The sequence below is a fragment of the Eurosta solidaginis genome, chromosome 4 (assembly GCF_040869045.1).
Source record: "Eurosta solidaginis isolate ZX-2024a chromosome 4, ASM4086904v1, whole genome shotgun sequence".
Taxonomy (NCBI): Eukaryota; Metazoa; Arthropoda; class Insecta; order Diptera; family Tephritidae; genus Eurosta; species Eurosta solidaginis.
Genome location: NC_090322.1, coordinates 175,677,122 through 175,704,812, shown reverse-complemented (window position 1 = coordinate 175,704,812; position 27,691 = coordinate 175,677,122). Strand labels below are relative to the sequence as shown.

Here is a 27,691-nt window from a genome sequence, read left to right as displayed (position 1 = left end):
TTTAAAGTTATATGATATTAGGTACATTTGTTTTATTTTATTCTCAAATACTATGTACATTTGCTAATTTTTACATCACAACAAAATTTATGAGCATATATACTTTACATATGTATTTAAGTGTTATAATTTTATTTTTTACTTTAAAAGTTAAAATTACTATTGGAAGTTTTATGTGTATTATTGTCAAAAATTACAATCAAAGTGTTCTTTATTAATCTGCAGCTTATTTATAAAGTAATTTCTTGTGTAAAAATGTGTAAGCTTGCGTTTAGAAAAGGGGGCTCTCTCCTAACTTGTACTTAGCATCTAATTTGTTTAAAGCGCAAGCGTATTTATACTATCATAAAATACAAAATATGTAATGAAAAATAATTATTTATAGGTTTTCTATAAACATCGAATCTATATACATAGAAATCTTCAAGATATTGTCAATAGGCACAATCACAGCAATTTGGCCCAAAATCAATTAATTTTCTTAGCATCCAAGATGCTTGTCGACGGTGACGGTGTTTTAATGCTGGACACCTTGTGTTCCAATGATGATGGTGAATGCGTTACTGGTGACTCCTCAATTGGTGTTGTATTTGGGTAAATAGCAAATAGCGATAATTGTATAGAACTTAGAGTGAATAGAAACAAGTTTTGATACTGTGAAAGAAATTGAAAAAAAAAAACTGATAAATAAGAATATGTATTGAATTAGCGAGACAAGCTCGTATTGCTTTATACATTTTTATTTTGTTATTGACACTAGAGAAATATAGGAATAGCAACAAAAACGGCAATACTAAGAGACAAAGTACAAAGTGTGCAGCGAGGCATCAGTATACCACTCAGCATTTAGGTGATTAAATTTTGAATTTCCGTACATATTGTGACGAAATTAGCAACACTAAGGGATACTATCGTCTCTAAGCCGATACTAAGCAGTGACTTGTATGCACATCAGCAAATCAATCATTATGTCTACCCATATGTTCATAGAAGCAGCGGAGAGGAACGCACAAACACATGCATATATCTGAGATACTCCCAAAAGTAAGCACTTATCTGTGCAAGTATCACTCACATATACACGCGCATATGAGAAACGTGCATCTGTAGTTATAGCTGGTAATTTTATAGCTGGTAGTAAATTCTAGAAACGCCTATAAGTATGCGAACGACACAGCACAGAGTATAAAAGAGCGCCAGCTGAGCAATCAGTAATCAGTTTGATTTAAGCACGCTATCTGTTGAGAAGTACTTTAATAAAGGCCATTTTGCATTATTGAATAGTGGAGTTATTTATTCAACAGTTTAGTGATTCGAACGTTAGTAGAAGGTTGCAGATAAGCGAAATTGCACTAAATTCGTTACAATATCAATGCAATTTGATTACTCTTTCTGACTAAATAATGAGTTGTCATAAAATTGAACAGTTTGGAATCATATTTGAATCAAATGTGTTTACTTTAGGTGATCAAAAATTTATAATCATTTTTAATTCAGCTTTCTGAATCTTTTCTGACTATATTTGTTGACTGAATAATGAATTTTATACTTTTTAAAATTTTACTTTTCATTAAAAATCTTATTTTTTTCACACACATATTTTTTCAATCATGAAGCTAAGAAAAAATATGTAAAAATTTTATTATTTATACAAAAGTTTTTCTTCAAGACAATATAATAATGCAAATGCTGCTCGTGACCGAAGATTTCCCCAACCATTTATCCACCTTCGGCTTCCCAGAAAATACATAATAGTTGGACAATACAAAGGTTGTGAGCTATTTGAACCCCAGATAAGTGAAACTCTCTTGACATATGTACCTGGATATGTCTTCAACGGGATGTTGACCGTATGTTATTTTAAGACATTGACGATCACAGTTGATGTTGGATATTGTAGTCGCAGGTGTATATCGGTCAAGTTTGTTTGCGAGTGACCTGTGGTTCAAATAGCTCACTTCCGCATGCCTTCTTCCCCTAATGAAGTAAGATTATTATGTAGTATCTTATTTTGAATGAGATATGAAGAATAAATGCATGATAATCGCATTCAAAAATGATTCAAAAATCTCAACCAAAACGATTGAAATATGTTCACGAATATTTTATTTTTTATTTATTTATTTATTTAAAGTCGACGCAAACACAAAGCGGTCGACTAATTGTTGTAATAGACAGATATATATGTAAATACAGAGCCATCCTTAAAATTAACAAGTAAGGAAGGCTAAGTTCTGGTGTAACCGAACATTACATACTCAGTTGAGAGCTATGGTGACAACATAAGGGAAAATAACCATGTAGGAAAATGAACCGAGCGTAACCCTGGAATGTGTTTGTATGACATGTGTATCAAATGGATGGTATTAAAGAGTATTTTAAGAGGGCCATGGTTCTATAGGTGGACGCCATTTAGGGATATCGCCATAAAGGTGGATCAGGGTTGACTCTAGAATTTGTTTGTACGATATGGGTATAACATGAAAGGTGTTAATTATTTTAAAAGGGAGTGATCCTTAGTTCCATAGGTGGACGCCTTTTCGAGATATCGCCATAAAGGTGGACCAGGGGTGACCATAGAATTTGTTTGTACGATATGGGTATCAAATGAAAGGGGTTAATGAGTATTTTAAAAGGGAGTGGGCCTTAGTTCTATAGGTGGACGCCTTTTCGAGATATCGCCATAAAGGTGGACCAGGGGTGACTCTAGAATGCGTTTGTACAATATGGGTATCAAATGAAAGGCGTTAATGAGTATTTTAAAAGGGCGTGGGGCTTAGTTCTAAAGGTGGACGCCTTTTCGAGATATCGCCATAAAGGTGGACCAGGGGTGACTCTAGAACGTGTTTGTACAATATGGTTATTAAATTAAAGGTATTAATGAGGGTTTTAAAAGGGAGTGGTGGTAGTTATATAGGTGGTCGCTTTTTCGAGATATCGCTATACAGGTGGACCAGGGGTGATTCTAGAATGCGTTTGTACAATATGCGTATCAAACGAAAGGTGTTAATGAGTATTTTAAAAGGACGTGGGGCTTAGTTCTATAGGTGGACGCTTTTTCGGGATATCGCCATAAAGGTGGACCAGGGGTGACTCTAGAATGTGTTTGTACGATATGGGTATCAAATTAAAGGTATTAGTGAGGGTTTTAAAAGGGGTGGTGGTAGTTGTATATATGTAGGCGTTGTCCAGATATCGACCAAAATGTGGACCAGGGTGACCCAGAACATCATCTTTTGGATACCGGTAATTTATTTATATATGTAACACCACAGTATTCCTGCCAAGATTTCAAGGGTTTTTTATTTCGCCCTGCAGAACTTTTTCATTTTCTTGTACTTAATATGGTAGGTGTCACATTTTACAACGTTTGTTTCTAAAGTTATATTTTGCGTCAATAAACCAATCCAATTACCATGTTTCATCCCTTTTTTCGTATTTGGTATAGAATTATGGCATTTTTTTAATTTTTCGTAATTTTCGATATCGAAAAAGTGGGTGTGGTCATAGTCGGATTTCGGCCATTTTTTATACCAATACAAAGTGAGTTCATATAAGTACGTGAACTAAGTCTAGTAAAGATATATAGATTTTTGCTCAAGTTATCGTGTTAACGGCCGAGCGGAAGGACAGACGGCCGACTGTGTATAAAAATAGGGCGTGGCATCAACCGATTTCGCCCTTTTTCACAGAAATAAGTTATCGTCCTAGAATCTAAGCCCCTACCAAATTTCACAAGGATTGGTAAATTTTTGTTCGACTTATGGCATTAAAAGTATCCTAGAAAAATTAAATGAAAAAGGGCGGAGCCACGCCCATTTTGAAATTTTCTTTTATTTTTGTATTTTGTTGCACCATATCATTACTGGAGTTGAATGCTGACATAATTTACTTATATACTGTAAAGATATTAAATTTTTTGTTAAAGTTTGACTTAAAATTTTTTTTTTTTTAATGTGGGCGTGGTCGTTCTCAGATTTTGCTAATATTTATTAAGCATACATATAGTAATAGGAGTAACGTTCCTGCCAAATTTCATCATGATATTTTCAATGACTGCCAAATTACAGCTTGCAAAACTTTTAAATTACCTTCTTTTAAAAGTGGGCGGTGTCACGCCCATTGCCCAAAATTTTACTAATTTTCTATTCTGTGTCATAAGTACAACTCACGTACCAAGTTTCATCGCTTTATTTGTCTTTGGTAATGAATTATCGCACTTTTTCTGTTTTTCGAAATTTTCGATATCGAAAAAGTGGGCGTGGTTATAGTCCGATATCGTTCATTTTAAATAGCGATCTGAGATGAGTGCGCAGGAACCTACATACCAAATTTCATCAAGATACCTCAAAATTGACTCAAGTTATCGTGTTAACGGACGGACGGACGTACATGGCTCAATCAAATTTTTATTCGATCCTGATGATTTTGATATATGGAAGTCTATATCTATCTCTATTCCTTTATACCTGTACAACCAACCGTTATCCAATCAAAGTTAATATACTCTGTGAGCTCTGCTCAACTGAGTATAAAAAGTTTAAAAGAGGTACATAGAAAATTAGTATGTTATAAAAATTTGACATCTCATTGTATAAGAATAAAATTAAAATATCAGGCTAAACCTAAGAGTATAGCAGTATGTAAAGCGGCAAACGAACATTCAAGGTCAATGAAGTTATACAAATCATTGTAACGCGAGCACCCATGACGCAGGGGGCTATTTTCTAGCAAAATTTTGCCGGCATAGAGGTAAACGAAAAGGCACAAAATGTCTGGAGGCCCTAGCAGGAACAGCAAAATTTAGTTGACTGATTAGGTCAGGGGAGTCAATCAGGCCAATGATGAGCTTGTGAATGAACATAACGTCGAGTAATACTCTACAGCTCTCTATTCTCTAGTGATAGCAAATTAATTAGAAGAAGCCTATTCCTGTATGGTGGAAGATGAGTACTTGATTCCCAGTTGAGACCTCGTAATGCAAAAATTAGAAACTGTCTCTGTACCGACTCAATCCGATCTATATGGATTTGATAGATTGGAGACCAAACACATGAACAGTACGCGAGAATAGGACGTACCAGCGAGGTATAAAGGATCTTTGTGAAATAAGGGTCATCAAACTCTTTAGCGCAACGTTTGATAAAACCTAATATACCAGTTGCTTTGTTCATAGTGGTTGAAATATGTATGGTAAAACTTAATTTCGGATCAAAAATAACACCTAGATCAGTTACAACAGATATCCGCTCCAAACAGTGAGAATCAGGGCCCGATTAACCCTCAACGGGGCCCTAGGCAACCATGAGTTTGGGGGCCCTTTTTTCACATCCGTTCCCTTCTTTTTTCGATTAAAAATACAAACTTATATCTTTCATAAAAATTTTATTGTCACAATGTAATAATATCAATAAAATTGCTATCAACATTTTAAACATGTCGTTTTCTACATTTGTTTCCGGCTCGTTCGGCAGAACAATTTGTGATCACTAATGTTAAAAAAATCCGAAGAGCTATTTCTGTGCTAGGAAATACATCGGCTAATTGATCTTCCATTAGAATCTTATAGAAATGACTTATGAATTTTTTGTGCATCAGTGTATCTGGAGTTCACGTAACTTTGGAATTGTTTCATTTCAATGAAAAATTCTTCCACATCTCTAGAATAAAAACGATTTAAGTTATTTATAGCTTCGTGGAGGTCTCCATCACTTAGAGAAAAGTTGATGAGAAATGCAAATCTCTCTGAAACTTCCATATACACTTTCGCACGTCGTTTGATTTCACTGTGAAGATTGTCGATTATTGCGAGGAAAACTTTTGTCTTAAAATCATCGCGAGGCGAAAATTCTACTTCTGGACTTCCGGAGCATTTCCGTCACTAGGTTGGTTTTTTTCTACGACGAGTACGTTTTACGATTTCTGTATAACCTACACCAGGTAATAATTGTTTTGGGTTTTTCTCGAAATCATTGAACTTTTCACGGAATGAAACTAAACTCTCTTCTAACAATCCGTATAAAAAACCACACGTTTGCAAATCTGCTTTTTCACTTTCCAATGATTTACTCACTGAACACATAGCAGTCAAAATAGAGTTCCATAAAATCAACATGAAACCAAATTCGAATTTTTGCATTTTATTTGCGATACACGCCGCCTCATAACGAGTATCAGTATTTTGTGATTCATCATCAGCAATGATTTCTAGAGCCTCTAATATGATATCAAATGAATCGTAAACTGCATTCGTCGCATTCGAATGTGCTTCCCAGCGTGTAGTTGACAATGTCTTCAAAGTTGTCTCATTGTTTATTTTATTTTTTAATACGCCCCAACGATAGGTGGAAGCGGAAAAAAATTTTATAATGTCTGCATAATGGCGAAAAAATCTACTGCATAAAAACAGCACTTCACAGCATGCTCTCCAACCAAATTAAGGGAATGCGCGGAGCAGGAAACATACATCACATTCTCATTCAAACTCAATATTCTTGCTTGCACACCTTTATACTTCCCGGACATGTTTATTGCGTTGTCATATTATTGTCCTCTACAATTTTGAATATCTAAACCACAATCTTCAGTAAGAAACATTAAAGTTTGATTCGCTAGACTTTCACCAGTATGACCTTCCTGAAGAAAAGTTATAAACCTTTTTATTATTCAATATACTCTCTTTTCACTCCGATACACTTCTTTGCAAGCTCATAAAATTTGTCAAATGAGTCGGAAATGTCCTCTTTAGGAACCTTGTGTAGTTTGTCGGTCGTCGCCTTTTGAATGCGGTCAATTGAGTTTTATTTAAGTAAAATTTATTTTCAGTTCTGATTATATTTTTCTTTCACTCTCTAGAATTTTATGTTTGTAAGAAAATTTTAGAAGTCTTCCATTTTTCGGGGGCCCCCTAAAATCAGGGGCCCCAGGCACCTGCCTATTCTGCCTACTTGTTAATCCGGCCCTGGTGAGAATAGCAAAAAAGTCCCTGTGCCAATACTTTTTTCCGTGAGATTATATTAAACTAGTATCGCCTGGGGTCGAAAATTCGACCAGTCCAATATATTAGAAAAGCCACATATATCAAAATTAAAGCTTGTTTAAAGATTTCTAGACATGAGACACACAAATTTTTCTTAATACGAGATGAACCACAACCCATTTCCCATTAACTCCATTCTTCTGTACAACACGGGGCTAATGTTGTGTAGCTTAAATTCAACTTTCACTTCCCGTGTGAAGGTGTTTTTAGCTGTTTATTGATATTTCCTGAAATCGGCGAATAACTTATTAAAAGAGGCTACACCATGCGAATGAGCTAAACCCAAAAGAATTTGAAATATCTTTGCAGTCACGTATTAATATATATTTTAATAGAATTATATAAGTGCTGAGCTCTTAAAAAAATATATTAAAAATTCAAATGAAAATTTCAATAACTTACCGCCATCACCGGATTACGTATTGATATTGCATACAACATCCATGCTGCAGTCACCATTGTACCAGTTAATATAATTGGAAATGGCATACCAGCCGTACTTTTCTTTTCAATTATTTTATTGAGATGTAATAGTGGTGAACCGACTAGAAAAACTAATATGCCAGTGATGAGCATACCAAAACGGAATTCAATTTTTTTTGGATCTTCAAATGTGGCATATGCTAAACAAGCTACCGTAAATGCTCCAGCAATACCAATTTTTGACCAAATTTTCATTTTATATTCATTGGAAGCATACCAATAGAATATTGTCAAGAAAACGACGTTAATAGCGAAACCCAAAATGTTTACTTGTATCATGGCGGAATCATTCATCAATGTTCCCATTTTTAAGGTAAGAACGGAGCTGTAATAAAGAAACGTAAGGAAAAAACCGAATTAGTAAAATTACTATAACTAGAGTTCGTACCTTCGCTTTCCTTTGCTTTCAATTCCTTTCCTTTCATCGCCTTTTTCTGAATTCCGTTTCCTTTCCTTTCATCACCTTTTTCTTACTTTCTTTTCCTTCTCTTCTCTTATCTTCTCTTCTCTTATCTTCTCTTCTCCCCTTTCCTATCTATCCTTTACTTAACTTTTGTTTCTTATCCTTTACATTCGTTTACTTTCATGTCCATTCCTTTCATTCTATTTCTTTTTACTTTAATTTGTTTTTATTTATTTTTTATTTATTTTATTAAATTTTTATTTCATCATTCACGTATTGCAATCCACTTGCAAGCAGATTACGCTACTAATGCTCAACAAATTTTAATTATCTTTTTCTTTATTACCCAAAATTAGTAACAACTCAATTTTAGTCCCGAGCGCAGTCGGTTAAGAGCCATTCCGAGTACAAAAACCTTTTTAATAAAATGTGTGAACTTTTAATGGGAAAACCCCAAAAATGAACGTATTTTAATTTTTGCAAATATTTAATATCGGAAAATCGTGCTAGTTCGAAAATAGTGTAGAAATATCGACAGTCTCTAATTTGTTTCTGTAGGAATGGAACACGAGTTCCGTGCAGGTCAATCCGAAGGTTTTGAGGAGTGTCCTTGATGTTGATGATCCTTTGCCGGATATAGATCCGCTACGTTCAGGTAACAAGCTCCATTAAGGTACCAGCCCGGAAATGGGAACGTTTAATATGACCACATTGAACCTTCTAGGCACATGAGGAAGGAGTCGCCAGACCCTCGTCTGCTAAATATGTGTAGGTTACATTCATATTTATAACAAAATTCGCCTCGCGTAGTTGAGGTTGACAATTGGGTTGCGGAAGCTCTGATGTTCGTTAATGAGGCTAGTGGTCTTGTGTGAATAGGAAAAGTAAATACTTTCATTAAACAAAATTCGTGATTCCATTAAGTTTCTATGTGAAATTGGTATTAGTTATTTTCAAAAACTCGCTCTCGTGATTGGTGTAATGCAAATCAAAATTTATGAGAAATTCACTGCTTCAATTTCTTATCACCACTTTTAAATATATCTTATTAAAACAATCTAACTAGGCTTAATGAAAGTTCGACAAATTGACTTTCTAATAAAAATCAGTTAGGTACTGGTCAACAAAGTCTTTTACCGGTAATCGTCAAACTATCTTATTTCAACAAATGTGGTATATGTGAGCTAGCACTAACGCCATTATCAATAATAACACTTGTAATCAAAAAAGATAACGATAACAAAGAGAAGAAAGCATGTTGATATACGAAAACCATGGCTCAACTATATGGTGGGCTCATCTCTACAGCAACAACATACCTTTGTTCAGATTGTCAAAATCTACGTGTTGGTGTTAGGCGAATGGAATGGAATGAAAACATAAAACTTAGCCGTTTTTGTGTGTTGTAAGAAAATGTTGTCAATGTGTTGCTTTCATTTTGAGTTTGCTATCTCCTTTTGACAATCTCTACTCCAGTAAAATGAAAATCAACTGATGAGATGAGCAACCATGCAGTTGAGACATGATGAAAACCATGATAAAAACACCTACAAAGTATATAACATTGACGTTTTTCCGAAATGAAAAAAATCTCGAATTTCTGAACTGCACTCATACATATGGGGTAAAGTATATCAACCTTCACATCACTTAAAAAGCTTCATCGCTTCGATTTGAATGAAATTTGGTGAAATTGCTGTGCTATATAGTAGTGTTAATTTCACTTAAGTTCGCTCCTAAATTTTGGATGGTTACGGAGATATAAGCGTCTGAATTCTCAATTTTTTTTGTGGAAGCCTTTTTTCTATTAATCATAAGTCGTGTAATTGGCTTTCTAAGAAGAAATGAATAAAACGGTTTCTAAAGTATTTTTTCCATTCTTTTCGAATATAAATATAAAAAAAAATATTTAGAAAAATTTTAGTAAAAATTTGATAAAAAAAATTTTTTTTTAAATTTTTTTGCATTTTTCATATTTTTATTTTTATTTTTAAATAAAAGCTTGATATTTTTCCTTTAAAATGATACCTATTTTATTTTGACACGCGAAAATTTCTTTAATACATTTTTATTTTAAACATATAGAGTTCCAGCTAAAATTCACCCATAAATTTTATAATTTTAATTTTTGTTTTTTTTTTTTCAAGTTTGAACATTTTATGTATTTTTATTTCTATTTTTAAATAAAAGCTTGAAATTTTTCCTTTAAAATTATACCTATCTTGTTATGCTGCCCGAAAATTTCTTTGATAAATTTTTTTTTTTAACATAGAGTTACATATAAAAATTCACCCACATAATGCCATTATATTAATTTTATAATCACTTGAACACCTGTATATTATTCTGTGTATAAAACCATTTTATTTATATCATTCTACAGGTTGTACTTACAGACTATTGCTAGTTTAGTGAATAAATTTAATCTAAAATTATACATACTGGCATTAAAATCTATTCAGTTCAAAGTCAATATAGTAGAGTTGTACATACTAATGTTTTTTTTTTGTTATTGGGAAATTCTTGGCTGCTAGTATGGAGGGAAAATCTTTTTACTTCAAGTTGTGTTGTAGAAGCAGGAATACATGAATGAAATTTTTGTGTTCCAGGTATTGGTTCAGCTGAATGAAAACGATCTTTTAATTCGTTGCCTGTTTTTGCATGACTCTCCTTAGAACTGAACAAAATTTCTGTTTGAAGTAAGTTTCCTTTGGCCCACTGATAAAAAGAATCGCAATTAAGAATTTGACTATCCGGTGAAGCTTGTAAACTGGCACGCCTTGCAAGTCTTTTCAAGTTTCCACCAACTCCATCACATGCGCCTTTGCCATGTGCACTAGCATGGAAATGCCATTCTGCTGGAATACCGAAATCTTCCTCGTGATGTACAAGATTTTGAAGGTTTTAATTGTTTTTAAAATGTTGTGCTGCCGCGTCAGTAAAGTATATAATTCTGGTAACTTTGAAGTTGTTAGTTAAATACTTCATCAGTAGTTGTTGGGAAACATATACAGCTACTTTGTCATGTTTCAGACTATCTGATAAAATTGCCATACTTTTATGTGAAACAGTATTTCCTTCCTTATAATAAAAAACGACAGTGAATATCGTCATCTGGTCATTATTCCAGTGAAAAGATTGTGCAGCATTTTGGGCAATGAAAGAGTAATTTTCAGCAAAGTCACATGTTACGAGAAATTCGCCTTCTTTTAGGTTTTCTCTTCTATCTTTGAAAAAGCTCGACTGTTGTTTGGCAATATATGAATGAGGCTTTAACTTGTAAATGCGATCGCATAGTTCTTCCGCAAAATCTTCCAAATTAGAAACTATAGTGCGCAATGTACATCTGTCGGTCTGTTGCCAGCTCACGAACTCTACTTTTTTCTATATCTTTATCTTCAAGAACTGATTTTAAAGACATTTTAAAAATCTCAACTCCGGGATATTTTTGACACTCATTGAGATTGCATTCCGCAGTATTACTTCTGCAGTTAGTTATTTTAAAAACATCTTCATAACTTTCAAATGGAAAGTCAGTTCCAAGAGTCACGTCTTTGAAGTTGACAGATTTCAGCATAAGGTTTACGTTGTCGTAATGGACCCAAACACACACCGTTTGAGTACCACTGGCACCAGCCAAAACACAGTGGCGTGGCCTTAGTGGGGAAAATTTTGATAAACCAATCTGTACTTCAGGGTGTGTATTTTTGAAATGTTCATACAGTTCTTTAAGATTACAGAGGATTAATCTCTTATGAACATGTTCACGTGATCCATTTGATGTTTTCACCATTTCCATAAAATGCTTTTATTAAGTCAACTAAATCAGATGACAAAGTTTTACCCCTTTTGGGGTTTAAAAAAATAAAAAAAAAAATAAATGTAAGGCGCGATAACCTCCGAAGAGATCTAAGGCCGAGCTTCTCTTCCAATTTGCGTCGTGCTCCTCTTGATTTTCCCTACAAATTGGCCGGACGGGACCTACATGTTTTATGCCGACTCCGAACGGCATCTGCAAGGCAAATGAGTTTTCACTGAGAGCTTTTCATGGCAGAAATACACCCGGAGCGCTTGCCAAACACTGCCGAGGGGCGACCCCGCTTAGAAAAATTTTCTTATAATTGAAAAACATTATTTCTAAAATTTTGATGTTGCTTTGCCCGGGAGTTGAACCCAGGGCAGGGTGTGATAGGCGGAATTCACTAGTTGCTTGGCTCTTGCTGCCTGACGTTTTGTTGTTCTGAACTCAGCCGCCAATTTCCTTTGACTCCATGATTTAGGCGCTAGTGTTAAAAGCAAAATTCTTTCCGAGTTACTGGTGGATTTTGCGAACTTTTCCTTTATCTGTTCAAAAACTTCCACAGCTGCTTGGTGTTTAGGGTTTTCACAAATGTGTCCTATTTTCCTAGCCGCTTCGGCGATTGGTTCATCATTATCTACGTAATCTTCATCATCTTTGTCATATGATAACTCGGTATTGCTCTAATATATTAAAAGGAAAAAATATATATTTATGTAAAACACTATCTCTTGGTATAAAAACAATTTAAAGTTATACAATACCTCTTCTACAGATTCGCATTCTTGATACACTGGAGACATGGTGGAAAGTTGGGTCAATTTCATTCTACAAGCTGTACAAATTTTAGCATAGATTGGTAGGAACACATATTTTTTCCTTATACTTTCCGATATTTTTCTCAACGTCCGACCAGATGCTGAATGGTTACTTATATTTAAAGGGTTACAGCACCGAGACTTGAAGATAATCTTATTCATTATAAATCGCGTAAATTAAAATACCGGTAAAATGCGAAACAATATTATCATAAAGAACTATTTTGCACACGCTGATTAGTATAAAAATGTATTTGTCTGTACACTAAGATTTCTTCAAATCTACTGTGGGTTTTCTCCAAGATAAAGGGGTATTTAAAGGGTTTTTATCATATATACATAAAAACAATACAGCTAGTTGCAAACTACTAGATTTAACAATCTATTCCTAAAGGCACGCGTAATGCAGGCAATTCACGCCAAAGCAATAATTCCCGGTTTATTTTCCAAGGCTCGTTAATCGCTGGAAAGCCCACACAAAAAACAATGCAAGTAGTTACAAACTGCTCAGGCCTAAGCACGAATGCGCAAAAAACGTTAAAGTTTTAATGCCTAAACAATGTAAAGTCTCAATACGCATGAGTTTTTAACCCTTGAATTTCTTTTGGTAAAGGTCAAGACACATTTTACGGAAGTAAAAAATTAGGTATGCCTGCTTTTTATGTTCTTACACTTTTTTCATTGTGGTATTCAGCCCGATTCTAAACGAAAATTCCGTGCGAGTTTTTTCCTTCTCCCATTCCTCGCATTCTAAATAAAAATTCCTTGTGAGTTTTTTCACTTCTCCATTTCCTCCTATTCTGAACAATGTTCGAAAAAGCGGAAACCGGTTATGGGAGAAAAGTAGGTATTATGAATGTGAGGGAGAGGGAGATTTCTCTGCCATTTCATAGGAGTTTTTTCACTAGTTAAATTAAAGGGAATGCATCAAAATAGTTAAAGGAAATTGGTTCTTTTAAGAAAAAACACTTATTTGTACAAATTTGTATTAAAATATGTATTTACATTCTACCACAATATTCTCACTGTTAATACAACAACCACAATATTCATTATTTTAAGTCGAAAAGTATATCATAAGCAACGGAAGAGCTCTTCGTATATTTGATGCAACCATCCAAAAATTGCGCAAGGATTTTTTAAGAAGGCTTAAATAGATTTTGACATATGGCGAAAGGCGAACTCAACTCGACTTGGTCGCCAGAAAATTGCTTTGCAGAATGAATGCATGCAACTCCGGCGGATTTGTGTTATCCCGCCGCCTTCTTCTTCTTATGCTCCTCTGTTGATGTTGCTGTGGCACCAATTCATTACTTATTCCAGTGAATACCACATGAAATGTAATAATGTGCATTGTAAAACCTTATTTCTTAATTTAAAAAAAATTCGCAACAATAATTAAACTTTTCAATTTTTTAAACAAAATAAGAAATGCGCAACGAAATTTCAAGTGACAAAACAGCTGACTTCGAAAATTCGAAATTCCTATTCCTCCTAGGGAGAAGAATAATTGGGGGAATTTTTCCGCGGGAATAAAAAAAATAAAAAATAAAAATCATAAAATTTATGGGTGAATTTTAGCTGGAACTCTATATGTTTAAAATAAAAATGTATTAAAGAAATTTTCGCGTGCCAAAATAAAATAGGTATCACTTTAAAGGAAAAGTATGCAGCTTTTATTTAAAAATAAAAATATGAAAAATGCCCCTTTGAAAAAAATTAAAAAAAAAAAAAAAATTTTTATAAAACTTTTACTAAAATTTTTCAAAAAATTTTTTTTATATTTATATTCGAAAAGAATGGAAAAAATACTTTAGAAACCTTTTTATTCATTTCTTCTTAGAAAGCCAATTACACGACTTTATGATTTATAGAAAAGGCTTCCACAAAAAAAATTGAGAATTCAGACGCTTATATCTCCGTAACAATCCAAAATTTAGGAGCGAACTTAAGTGAAATTAACACTTCTATATAGCACAGCAATTTCACCAAATTTCATTCAAATCGAAGCGATGAAGCTCTTTAAGTGGAACGGTTGATATACTTTACCCCATATGTATTTATTTTTTTCTCAAACAAAACAAATTTGAATATATTTTGTTCTGAGATTGGTTTTTAAATTTTATAATTCGCGAAAAATTAAAAAAAAAAAAATGATGGGCGACCAGAAGAAGGGTAATACCTCATAGCAAAGATACAATAACTGAAAACTGTCAAGAGCTATGGAAAGCTATGAAGTTGATATGGCTCGGTTTGTTTTGCACTCAGAAAAAAAAAAATAAACACTTACATAAAATGAGGAAAACATTTCCCAAGTAAATTTCTTTAGTTTGTGGAAAATTTCAATTCATGAGAAATAATTTCTAATTTTTGCATACAACTTTTCATTTATTTGAGGAAAATTTTTTCTTAAATTTTTTCAATCAAGAATATTAAGTTGAATATTTCTCACAATACTGATATCTACGATTTAGCGCAGTGAATAAAAGCGTTCGATTGTAAAGTCGAGAACCTCGCAGTCAGTTGCCGTGACAACAAAAAAAAAATCAATTTAATGAGTAAAAATTTCTTATTTTTCCAAAAATTTTCATGAATTTGGAAGACATTTTTTCTATAATTTTTTCATCAAGAATACTTGATTGAATATGTTTCACAATATTTACCGAGCTATCTAGAGGTCAGAGCAATCGACTGTGAAGTTGAAGACCCCGACTCGAAATTCACTGCCACGATAGTTGCACATCTAATATTTTTCTTATACAAGCTATTCTTTAAAAAAAAATTCCTATAACCAAAGAAGAAAACTATTTTGATTTTTTAGAAACTTACTTGTTTAGATGGCGGGAAGGATTTCCATGGAGCAAATTCAATCCCATTTTTCTCATTTTTATAGCTATCTTCCTCATTTTTAGGAACATATTTTTAAGTGTGTGACTTTGTTCTTTGATCTGTTTTTTTTTTTTTTTGTTTTTTGTTTTTTAAATAATAAGGGTTTTCTTTACAATTTACGAATACTTTCGAATTCTATAATGAACTTTTGTATGTTTAATTCAATTGAGTTAGAATCGTTCAGTCCCCCTTTTACTTCCTTTATATTAGGTCGGTTGAATGTTTGTCCGCTTTTCATACCAATCTGGCAATCGATTTTTAAGTAACTTCTCATTGAGCTACAAACGTGAAACTTTACACATAGGTTAGAACACCGTGACAAAGCAACAAAAGGAAAAAAATCCGTTAGGTGGCGCACGGATCGAAATAATTAGATAATAATTTAGAAATTCGAAACCGGGTTTTAAGTAACTTATCGATGAGCTAGAGGCTAAAAATTTAGAGCTTAATTCAGAGGTCGATGACAGCCGATGACACAATACAAAAAGTTTCGCTAGGGGCGCACGGACTGAGATATTAAGACAAATCAAACGGAACGGAGGGAATTTTGGGATTGATTTTTAATGTAAGTTCTCATTGAGCTACAACTGTAAAACTTCACAGATATGATAAGACGCCGAGAAAATGTAAGAAAAGGAGAAAAAATTCCGTTAGGTGGCGCACGGATCGAAATAATTAGATAAGAACTTGAAAATTTTCAACTTCTCGATGAGTCTATACTTGAAATTTCAAACTTAATTCAGAGGTCGATAACAGCCGATGACACGATACAAAAAGATTCGCTAGGGGGTGCGCGGGATGAGATATTTGGAAAAATCGTACGAAACGGAGGGAATTTGAGATTGATTTTTATGTAAGTTCTCATTGAGCTACAACTGTAAAACTTCACAGATAGGATAAGACGCCGAGAAAATGTAAGAAAAGGAGAACAAAATTACGTTAAGAGGCGTTCGGATCGAAATATTTAGATAAGAATTTGGAAATTTGGTGTTTTGAGATCGATTTTAACGTAACTTCTCATTAAGCTACAAACATGAAACCTCAGAGACAGGTTGAGACACCACGACAAAGGAACAAAAGGAGAAAAAAATTCCGTTAGGTGGCGCACGGATCGAAAAATTAGATAATAATTTGGAAATTTGAAACCGGGTTTTAAGTAACTTCTCGATGAGCTAGATGCTAAAAATTTAGAGCTTAATTAGAGGTCGATGACATCCAATGACACAATAAAAAAATTTCACTAGGGGGCGCACGGACTGAGATATTTAGAAAAATCAAACGGAACGGAGGGAATTTTGGGATTGATTTTTATGTAAGTCGTCATTGAGCTTCAAGCTAGGTTAAGACACCGAGGAAATGTAAGAAAAGTAGAAAATAAAAATAAAATAAACAAATTTTAAGCACTTCCTTTGTATAAATGGACAAAAATCAGAAAAAATGTCTCCTTATATAAAGACATATTCTTGCTAAACTTTGATTTTTAAATTTTGACATAGAAATTGCAAAAATATTTATGAGAAGTAAAAATATAACAGGCAGTGAGTCTGTTTCCTCTCCTTCCCATTTATTTTCCAATTTCACTCCATATTCTAAGCTTTTTGTTATTTTGCACAAAATTCACACAGTTTTAAACAAAATATTGTTTACGTTTGTGTTTGACAGTCTCTTTTACATCTTTTAAATAAATTCGTAACACTTCCATAATAATTTAACAAATATTTAACAGGGCGTTGATAAAATTAAATCGAATTCACTATGTCGACAAATTTATCTGCCAGTTGCACATTAACAGATAGTCGAGAAAATGGGTATTTATTGATGTATATTGGAACGATTTTCCGTCATCCCTTGTCAAATTTGGTTTGAAGAAAAACCGGTTTCGGCGTTGTGCCATCATCAGTGTCGATTTTCGTTCTGATCTATTGTTGTCGTTTGTCCTGTATTTATAGCTCGTAGGTACATTCACGGGTACTGCCAAAATTGATACTTGTGTATATTTAGTTATGTGTATGTCCTGTGTGTTCATTCAGAACCGAGGGTGGGTTTTACTAATTTCTGTGGCTGACTGAGGCAGTTAAAAGTCCGTAATTGTAGTCGTTTGACCTTCTTTGTGGGTTTGTTGTTTTGGTGCGTTAATTGTATAGTGTTCATTTGTTGTGTCTTTGTCTGTTTACCTGTGTGATACCTTTGTTTCTTGTAAACTCAACAAACCCACAAAGAAGGTCAAACGACTACAATTACGGACTTTTACCTGCATCAGTCAGCCACACAAATCGATCAGTCAAACCCACCCTCGGTTCTAAATGAGCACAAAGCACATACACATAACTAAATATACACAAGCATCAATTTTGGCAGTACCTATTTATGTACCAACGAACTTTAAATACAGGACAAATGACAACAACAGATCAGAACGAAAATCGACACTGATGATGGCACAACGCCGAAACCGGTTTGTCTCCAAACCAAATTTGACAAGGTATGACGGAAAATCGTTCCAATATACATCAATTAATACCCATTTTCTCGACTATCTGTTAATGTGCAACTGGCAGATAAATTTGTCGACATAGTGAATTCGATTTAATTTTATCAACGCCCTGTTAAATATTTGTTAAATTATTATGGAAGTGTTGCGAATTTATTTAAAAGATGTAAAAGAAACTGTCAAACACAAACGTAAACAATATTTTGTTTAAAACTGTGTGAATTTTGTGCAAAATAACAAAAAGCTTAGAATATGGAGTGAAATTGGAAAATAAATGGGAAGGAGAGGAAACAGATGGCGCTATCGATCGACAAATTTTAACGAGTGGACTCACTGCCTGTTAAATTGGTCGACAGGCTAAACATGACGGACAAGAGCAGAAAATGAAATTGCGTTTAAAGTAGATATAAATTGCCCTTGTGTAGCGAAGAAACGCCAAAAACCTTAAAAGAGAGGGTACGTAATAGTGGTACTTTAAAGGCTTCAAATTTCGCTCTAACAGCAAAATCATACTGAAAATCCGAAATGTATGCTACAAAAAAAGCACATTGAATAAAACCCTGCAAAAATCGCGAGTACTCCATGCATGCATGTTTAGAGTACTCGCTATGGACCAAGCGAGTGCTCCAAAATTAACCACAATTCATACAAAAAATATTAACATTGCGATGTCCTAGGACCGGACCATATACTCCAGCTTCGCATTATATCAGAGTAATCCATGGAGTACCCACAGTCCAATAAACATCGTGTAGTGATTACAATCGTTAAAAACGAGCAATGATCGGCTTACAATATGTTCGTCTAGAAACATGAGTTGGTCCATTGCTCAATTACAGTGGAGTATAATGGTAAGTACTCCAGTATGACACAAGTGGACCACATGATCCAACGATTTTTACAGGGTTAATACTTTTAAATACCAAAATTAAGTTCACATTTTCTTTTTTTTCTTCATTGCACATCTTTGGTTTTTGACAGTATAACCGTGCAGGTTAGAATCGCGGTTACATGAACTGGTAACGATTTTCGGTCACATAGTAACAAGTTTACCGCTAACGCTCAGAATCGGGGCATAAATCGGAAATTTGTTTATACTTCATATATGACCAAACCAAATTTTGTTTTAAATTTAGGTTATACCGGTTGTCGTAAAAATGGGTGCGCATAGCTGGGTTTTAATTTTGAAGAGGTGAAAAAAAGATGCAGTTACAGAAAAAGAAAAAAATCTAGTGGACCATGCCAATGTTTCGAACCGACGTGCTCCGGATTACAGTAGTCTGCTTAATCCATTAAGCTTTCACATCTGTATACCAAAATATTGTCAAAATTAATCTATGAATTGCGGTCCTTCGCACAAATAAAATTTTTTATTTATAAAATTTTCAGCTACAAGTTTAACTTTTGGGGTTTGTTTTAAGCCCAGACGTGTCTACGAGTTATTATTTTTAGATTTTTCAAACTGTTTGGGTTTTGTTTTAAAACAATTTCGAGATTTTAGACTTTTTGTTCAAATAAATTTAAAATTTAAACCATGGTTCAACTATATGGTTGGCTCATCTGTACAACAACAAAATATGTTAGTTCAGATCAAGGCGAATCCATACCAGGTGGTGGCAAAGCGAATTCAACAAATTCGTCGTGCAGAAGAATGTCAAGCCAAAAAAAAAGTTTCATTTATTTCGATTAACTGACATATTGTTGTATAAAGCGTTGTATGGAAAATAATCAAGAAGAAGCAATCACCTGTTACTGAATTCGCCTTGGTTCAGATTGTCAAAATCTGCGGGTTGGTGTTATGCGAATGGAATGGAATGAAAACATAAAACTTAGCAGTTTTTGTATGTAGTAAGAAAATGTTGCCAATGTGTTGGTTTCATTTTGAGTATGCCATCTCCTTTTGACAATCCCATCGACCATGCAATGAAATAAATAAAATCAGCTGATGAGATGAGCCAACCATATAATTGAGCCATGATTTAAACCGAATAAAATAAAAAACAAGTAAGGACGGGACTGTCTTCGGCTGTGCCGAAGACTTCATACCTTTCATGAATGTGGCTGAACAATAATCTTATCCCGGTCGTAATCTCCAAATAATCGGATGTATAAGATAAGAAATATATAGTGAACAGATGTACATACCTAACCGATTTTTAAGATAAATATAAAATAAACAAGTAAAGAAGGTTAAGTTCGGGTGTAACCGAACATTACATACTCAGCTGAGAGCTATGGTGACAACATAAGGGAAAATAACCATGTAGGAAAATGAACCGAGGGAAACCCTGGAATGTGCTTGTATGACATGTCTATCAAATGAAAGGCACTAAAGAGTATTTTATGAGGGAGTGGGCCATAGTTCTATAGATGGACGCCATTTAGGGATATCGCCATAAAGGTGGATCAGGGTTGACTCTAGAATTTGTTTGCACGATATGGGTATCAAATTAAAGGTGTTAATGAGTATTTTAAAAGGGAGTGATCCTTAGTTCCAAAGGTGGACGCCGTTTCGAGATATTGCCATAAAGGTGGACCAGGGGTGACCTTAGAATTTGTTTGTACGATATGGTTATCAAATTAAAGGTATTAATGAGGGTTTTAAAAGGGAGTGGTGGTAGTTGTATAGGTGGTCGCCTTTTCAGAGATATCGCCACAAAGGTGGACCAGGGGTGACTCTAGAATGCGTTTGTACAATATGGGTATCAAAAGAAAGGTGTTAATGAGTATTTTAAAAGGGAGTGGGCCTTAGTTCTATAGGTGAACGCCTTTTCGAGGTATCGCAACTTAGACTTTGTTTGTACGATATGGGTATCAAATGAAAGGTGTTAATGAGTATTTTTAAAAGGGAGTGGGTCTTCGTTCTATAGGTGGTCGCTTTTTCGAGATATCGCCATAAAAGTGGACCAGGGGTGACTCTAGAACATGTTTGTACGATATGGGTATCAAATGAAAGGTTTTAATGAGTATTTTAAAAGGGCGTGGGGTTTAGTTCTATAGGTGGACGCCTTTTCGAGATATCGCCATAAAGGTGGACCAGGAGTGACTCTAGAATGTGTTTGTACGATATTGGTATCAAATTCAAGGTATTAATGAGAGTTTTAAAAGGGAGTGGTGGTAGTTGTATATGTGAAGGCGTTTTCCAGATATCGACCAAAATGTGACCAGGGTGACCCAGAACATCATCTGTTGGATACCGCTAATTTATTGTTATATGTAATATCTGCCAAGATTTCAAGGGTTTTTTATTTCGCATTGCAGAACTTTTTCATTTTCTTCTATTTAATATGGTAGGTGTCACAACCGTTTTACAAAGTTTTTTCTAAAGTTATATTTCGCGTCAATAAACCAATCCAATTACCATGTTTCATCCCTTTTTTAGTATTTGGTATAGAATTATGGCATTTTTTTCTTTTTTCGTAATTTTCGATATCGAAAAAGTGGGCGTGGTCATAGTCGGATTTCGTTCATTTTTTATACCAAGATAAAGTGAGTTCAGATAAGTACGTGAACTAAGTTCAGTAAAGATATGTCGATTTTTGCTCAAGTTATCGTGTTAAGGGCCATGCGGAAGGACAGACGGACGACTGTGTATAAAAACTGGGCGGGACTTTAACCGATTTCGCCCATTTTCACAGAAAACAGTTAACGTCATAAAATCTATGCCCCTACCAAATTTCAAAAGGATTGGTAAATGTTTGTTCGACTTATGGCATTAAAAGTATCCTAGACAAATTAAATAAAAAAGGGCAGAGCCACGCCCATTTTGAAATTTTCTTTTATTTTTGTATTTTGTTGCACCATATCATTACTGGAGTTGAATGTTGACATAATTTACTTGTATACTGTAAAGATATTAAATTTTTTTACTTTAAAAAATTTTTTTTTTAAAAGTGGGCGTGGTCCTTCTCCGATTTTGCTAATTTTTATTAAGCGAACATATAGTAATAGGAGTAACGTTCCTGCCAAATTTGATCATGATATCTTCAACGACTGCCAAATTACAGCTTGCAAAAGTTTTAAATTACCTTCTTTTAAAAGTGGGCGATGCCACGCCCATTGTCCAAAATTTTACTAATTTTCTATTCTGCGTCATAAGTTCAACCCACCTACCAAGTTTCATCACTTTATCTGTCTTTGGTAATGAATTATCGCACTTTTGTTTTTCGAAATTTTCGATATCGAAAAAGTGGACGTGGTTATAGTCCGATATCGTCCTTTTTAAATAGCGATCTGAGATGAGTGCTCAGGAACCTACGTACCAAATTTCATCAAGATACCTCAAAATTTACTCAAGTTATCGTGTTAACGGACGGACGGACGGACATGGCTCAATCAAATTTTTTTTCGATTCTGATGATTTTGATATATGGAAGTCTATATCTATCTCGATTCCTTTATACCTGTACAACCAACCGTTATCCAATCAAACTTAATATACTCTGTGAGCTCTGCTCAACTGAGTGTAAAAATAGGTAGGTATTTTGTGTGAGGATGCAAACTTTCAGGTTTTTTGTGGTCTGCATGTAAAAACTATGACTACGAATCACGTATTTCAACAATATATGACGTAAACGTAACTATTTGATGAAATTTGTTGAAATTTGAAGATTCTAGCCGTAAAAAGGGGCATAAATGACAGTTTATATGGGGTATATTACATATATACCACCGATCTCTATGATTTTTTCAGACAACAATATATGCTATACACGTAAGCATTTGGTGAAATTTGAAGCTTCTATCTGTTAAAATGGTGCTGAAATTGCAAAAAAAAAAATATATATATAGTATATATATACTATATATACCACGGATCTCTATGATTTTTTCACACAACAATATATACTATATACGTAAGCAATTGTTGAAATTTGAACATATCTAAAGGATTTTTAAGATAAATATAAAATAAAAAATAGGTAGGTACTTTGTGTGAGGATGCAAAGCTTCACGTTTTTTGTGGTCTACATGTAAAAACTATGACTACGAATCACGTATTTCAACAATATATGACGTAAACGTAACTATTTGATGAATTTTGAAGCCTCTAGTCGTAAAAAAGGGGCATAAATGACAGGGGTATATAATATATTGTTACGAATTTTAGCAACACTAAGGGGTACTGCCATCTCTAAGCCGATGCTAAAACAGTGACTTGCACGCACATCCATAAATCAATCATTATGTATCTACACAAACGAATCAATAAATTATGTCTACACATATGTACGTACACGCAGGGAGAAACAGTGCACAAACACATGCATATATCTTATCTGAGATGCTCCCGAAAGTATGCAATTGTAATTGTGGAAGTGTCGCTCACAAACACGCGCGCATATGAGAAGCTACATACGTGCATCTGTAGTTATAATTATATGGCAGTAACTAAGTAAATTCTAGAAAAGCCTAGAAATATGCAACGAGGAAATCAGACAGTATAAAAAGGCGACAACAATAGAGGCGAGAAATCAGTTTAATTTAAGCTATCAGTCAGTTTGGTTATTAAGCAAGCTAGTTGCAAAGTATAAGTGTTATTGTGAAGTACTTTAATAAAGGCCATTTTTCCATTATTCAATATTGGAGTTATTTATTCAACAGTTTAGCGATACGAACGTTAGCAGCAGATTGCAAATAAGGGGAATTGCAGTAAATTTGTTACAATATATTATATATCACCGATCTCTATGATTTTTTCACACAACAATATATGCTATATACGTAAGCATTTGGTGAAATTTGAAGCTTCTAGCTGTTAAAATGGGGCAGAAATTGCGAAAAATTTCCTATCTGAACAATCGATTGTATGAGATATATACTATGTATACCACCGATGTCTATGATTTTTTTAGACAACAATATCTGCTATATACGTAAGCATTTGGTGAAATTTGAAGCTTCTAGCTGTTAAAATGAGGCTGAAATTGCGAATATATATATATACTATATATATATATACTATATATATATACTATATATACTATATATACCACCGATCTTTATAATTTTTTCAAACAACAATATATGCTATATACGTAAGCATTCGTGGAAATTTGAAGCCTATAGCTCTTAAAATAGTGCAGTAATTACGAAAAGTTATCTGAACAATCGGTTGTGGGGATATATACCATATATACGATCGATCTCATCAATTTTTTCAGACAATATGTGCAATATACGAAAGTATATGGTGAAGTTTGAAGCTTCAATCTGATAAATTGAGGAGGATATATGCTATAGTGGTCCGATCCGGCCGGTTCCGACAAATGTCTAATCGGACACCCAAATACATCCGCTCACAAAATTTTATCAATATATCTCAAAAATTGAGGGACTAGTTTGCATACAAACAGACAGACGGACAGACGGACATGGCTAAATCAACTCAGCTCTTCATCCTGATTATTTCGGTATACTTAATGGTGGGTCTATCTATTTTCCTTTAAGAACTTACAATTTTGGGATTCGTGACGAAATTAATATACCATTTCATTTTCATGAAAGGTATAAAAGCCCGGTAGTAAATTGAGAATTTTCCAGTTTATCTCAATAAAGTTTGAAAAATTGATTAAACCGATGAATGGTTTAATATTTAGACGCAATATTTTATTTGATTTGATTTCATTTCCTTTCATTTTATTTTAATTTTATTTTATTTCATTTCATTTGATTTTTTTTTTCACTTTTTATTTTATTTTAGAAGCCCGTTGTCGATAATTTCCCTTTAAAAAGGAAATAAGGCCTGCGGGAGTTATTTCACTCCACCCTCTATTCCCAAAACTCAATAAAATAAAGTCATCGGTATATACATGTGTTCATATGTACATACGTATGTGTGATACTTACAGTACAATACCACCAAGAAATGGCTCAGGTGGATACTCATCGCTGCATCCCTTTTTTCTTATATCATTCAGCAAAAAGATACCGGACATGAACTGAAATGTTGTTATCGTTCCAGCAAACTTTGCAAGCGAATCACTATATGGCGCCAATAAATCTCCAAGTGCTTCCATATTACTTTTGTTGATAAAGCAAAAAATAAACAAAACAATAAAACGCTGTGCAAAAGAAATTATTCAAAAACAGTATCATTGACAATGAAGTGTACTACTTGCAAATTGCTATTTTACCCTCTTCAAATTAACTAATGAAATAGATATACAAGATAACGCCGTGTGGCGTCTCTAAAATGCCATGCAAGCCTAAAGCTGTAGTTACCCACCGACGTATGTAACGTACGTCTACGTATGCCGTACGTACACACATTTGAGCGAGATTTATGCCCGTAGCGGCAACGAAAAAATTTTGCCATCGACCTGTATATGGAACCATCAACTTTTTCTATTTTAATTTCTGATGTTGTAAAAGGCTGGAATTAACATTAAATAAGTATAAATAGATTACATATTTATAATCTTCACTTTTACATAATTATTTCCACAATTTTTCAAACTTTAATTAGGTGTTTTTGCATAAAACTGCAAACGGTTAAAAATTAGCGCACAAAAGCTTACTAGGCAACTCTGTCTAGTGAGAGCGATCAGCTGACACGTTCTTACGGAAAAAATCAAAATTGTTTTGATGTCTACGTTCCGGGCTACGTACGTACGTGCGTTGAACGTCGGTGAGTTTTCGTTTGCATTGCATATTCATAAGATAGGCCGTGTCAGCTGACACGCTTTTTGTACGTACGTTCGTGGGTAACTACAGCTTAAGACAAGACTAAAAAGGGATTCAAGGGGTTGTGTAGCGCAATATATAGCTTCTCCAACCCAATTGTCAACCTCACCTTCGAGCGGAGAATCCCGTTTCACTAACAGACGAGGCTCTGGCGACCCCAAGCTCCTCATGGAACTTGGGGGTGGGGAGGGAGGGATGGCCTGAAGGTTCAATGTGGCCATATAAATCGTTCCCGAGATGGTCGGGCCAGCACCTTAATGGTGCTGTGTTACCGGAGCGTATCGGATCTGTATCCGACAAAGGACCATCACATCGATAACTCCCCAAATCCTTCGGGGAGTAACCTAATCGCTACAACACAACAACAACAACAAGACTAAAAAATCTTTATGAATGCTTTGCCGATTGTACTGCAGTGACGTAACAACTGTCACATACACAGAGATCGATTTAGCGGTAAATATGCAGCGGAAACTCAACCAATTGCATGCAATGTCGCCCTATCTCTCTCTATACGGACTACTAAAAGAACAAATAAAAGCATATTTGTCCAAATTGCAAGTTCAAGAGCACTTTTACCGCCGGCACACTGCAAGCACCGTTATTTTACACGTTTAGCGTGTTAAATTACATTCATATGTATGAATGCAAACAACAACACACACATACACCTTGACACAGCTAATTTGTTTGTTTTTTGAATGTGCACTTACTTGATTGTTTGTTGTATTAATTCAATTTTTTCGGTTTTATTTTCTTACTGCAATTATTATTTCTGTGTTGCTTCAGACCCTGACTATTTTATTTTAACGCACTTAAAATTTTGTATTACGCTATTTAATTTATTTTTCTACTTTTCAAATGCTTTTCATTGGTTTAATGTGAAGCGAAAGGCAATCGCACATTCATTTTTTAAAAACTCTTTATTCTACAGTAGATTTTAAACCGTTCACACACTCAATATTTAATTATTCATACGAATAAGCAACAGACATAATTCGATATTTGATATAAATTGATAGCATTGTTATGTGTATATATTTGTATATTTGCTCTCCTTACATAGTAAATTTTGTTACTTTTTTGTGCGAAAAGATAAATGAACAAAAAAGCTTTCAATTTTTTAAACGAAATCACGTCGTCTCTAGCTGAATGTGGGATAGCTTTTGAGTTGTTAAATGTCAAACGCTGCGGCAACTATTAAATTATATATTTTCGAGTAAATATGCATAAGTACGTTCTCAGAAGCGTTGAAATCACTTCACATTGTTTGTTTTAGTTCGACTGAGAGCGATAACGAGCACTCCCATACATTTTGTGCTTGATTATACCAGCCACACATAGATACTAGCGATTCAAAGAGATACTGGTGGCATGAGCGTAGCCGGGACCAATATTAGAGGGAGACTTTCAAAATAAAATAATAACAATATAGTGAAATCAGCCAGTATGTTAGATTTATAATAGCTATGTGTGTTGTTTGAACGGTTTTATTTAGCTTAACTTGGCAGGCTGGTTGGTTAGCTGGCTGGTTGGCACGAATTTTGTAATGGAAATTCAAGTAACTTCTCGATAAGCTACAAGCTTGAAACTTGGAATATAGTTCAGAACCCGATGACAATGCAATAAGAAGAAAAAAACTCCGATAGGTGGCGCATGGATCGAAATATTTAAAAAAATCGTATTTGTGGTCCGATTTTTTCGCGGTTGGAACACATAATACATATATGAATAGAAAGCGACCTAGGATCGAGATACATATTCAAAAGAATCGTATTTGTGGTCCGATTGTGCTCATATTTGGAACACATAAAACATACATGAATAGAAAACGGTCTGTGAAAAAAATCGCCGCTAGGTGGCGAAAGGATCGAGATATTCAAAAAAATCGTATTTGTGGTCCGATTTAGTCCATATTTGGAACACATAATATATACATGAATAGAAAGCGACCTATGATGTCCGATTTGGCTCATATTTGGAACAAATATTACATATAGTCCGGTAGAAGTGACATCAAAATATTTTGGAGTTGGAGGACGGACAAGCATACATGGCGCAGAGTCGAGTAAAGTCTTTGGAA

General features: G+C 34.3%; 1 protein-coding gene across 3 annotated transcripts; it reads right to left on the bottom strand.

The window, feature by feature from the left end:
• On the bottom strand, positions 1–26,889 carry LOC137250680 (sugar transporter SWEET1). 3 transcript variants are annotated; one of them, XM_067783895.1, is made up of 4 exons: positions 26,322–26,889; positions 24,772–24,986; positions 7,442–7,847; positions 1–654 (listed from the first exon to the last, which is right to left on the bottom strand). In XM_067783895.1, exons 2-4 carry the CDS (start codon positions 24,939–24,941, stop codon positions 469–471), a joined length of 762 nt encoding a protein of 253 aa, XP_067639996.1. In that variant the 5' UTR covers positions 24,942–24,986; positions 26,322–26,889; the 3' UTR covers positions 1–468. The 3 variants fall into 3 exon arrangements, with proteins under 3 accessions (XP_067639996.1, XP_067639994.1, XP_067639995.1); XM_067783893.1 differs by having other exon boundaries at positions 24,772–24,945; positions 26,322–26,887; XM_067783894.1 differs by having other exon boundaries at positions 24,772–24,945; positions 26,671–26,887.
• Between the last annotated feature and the right edge of the window lie 802 nt (positions 26,890–27,691).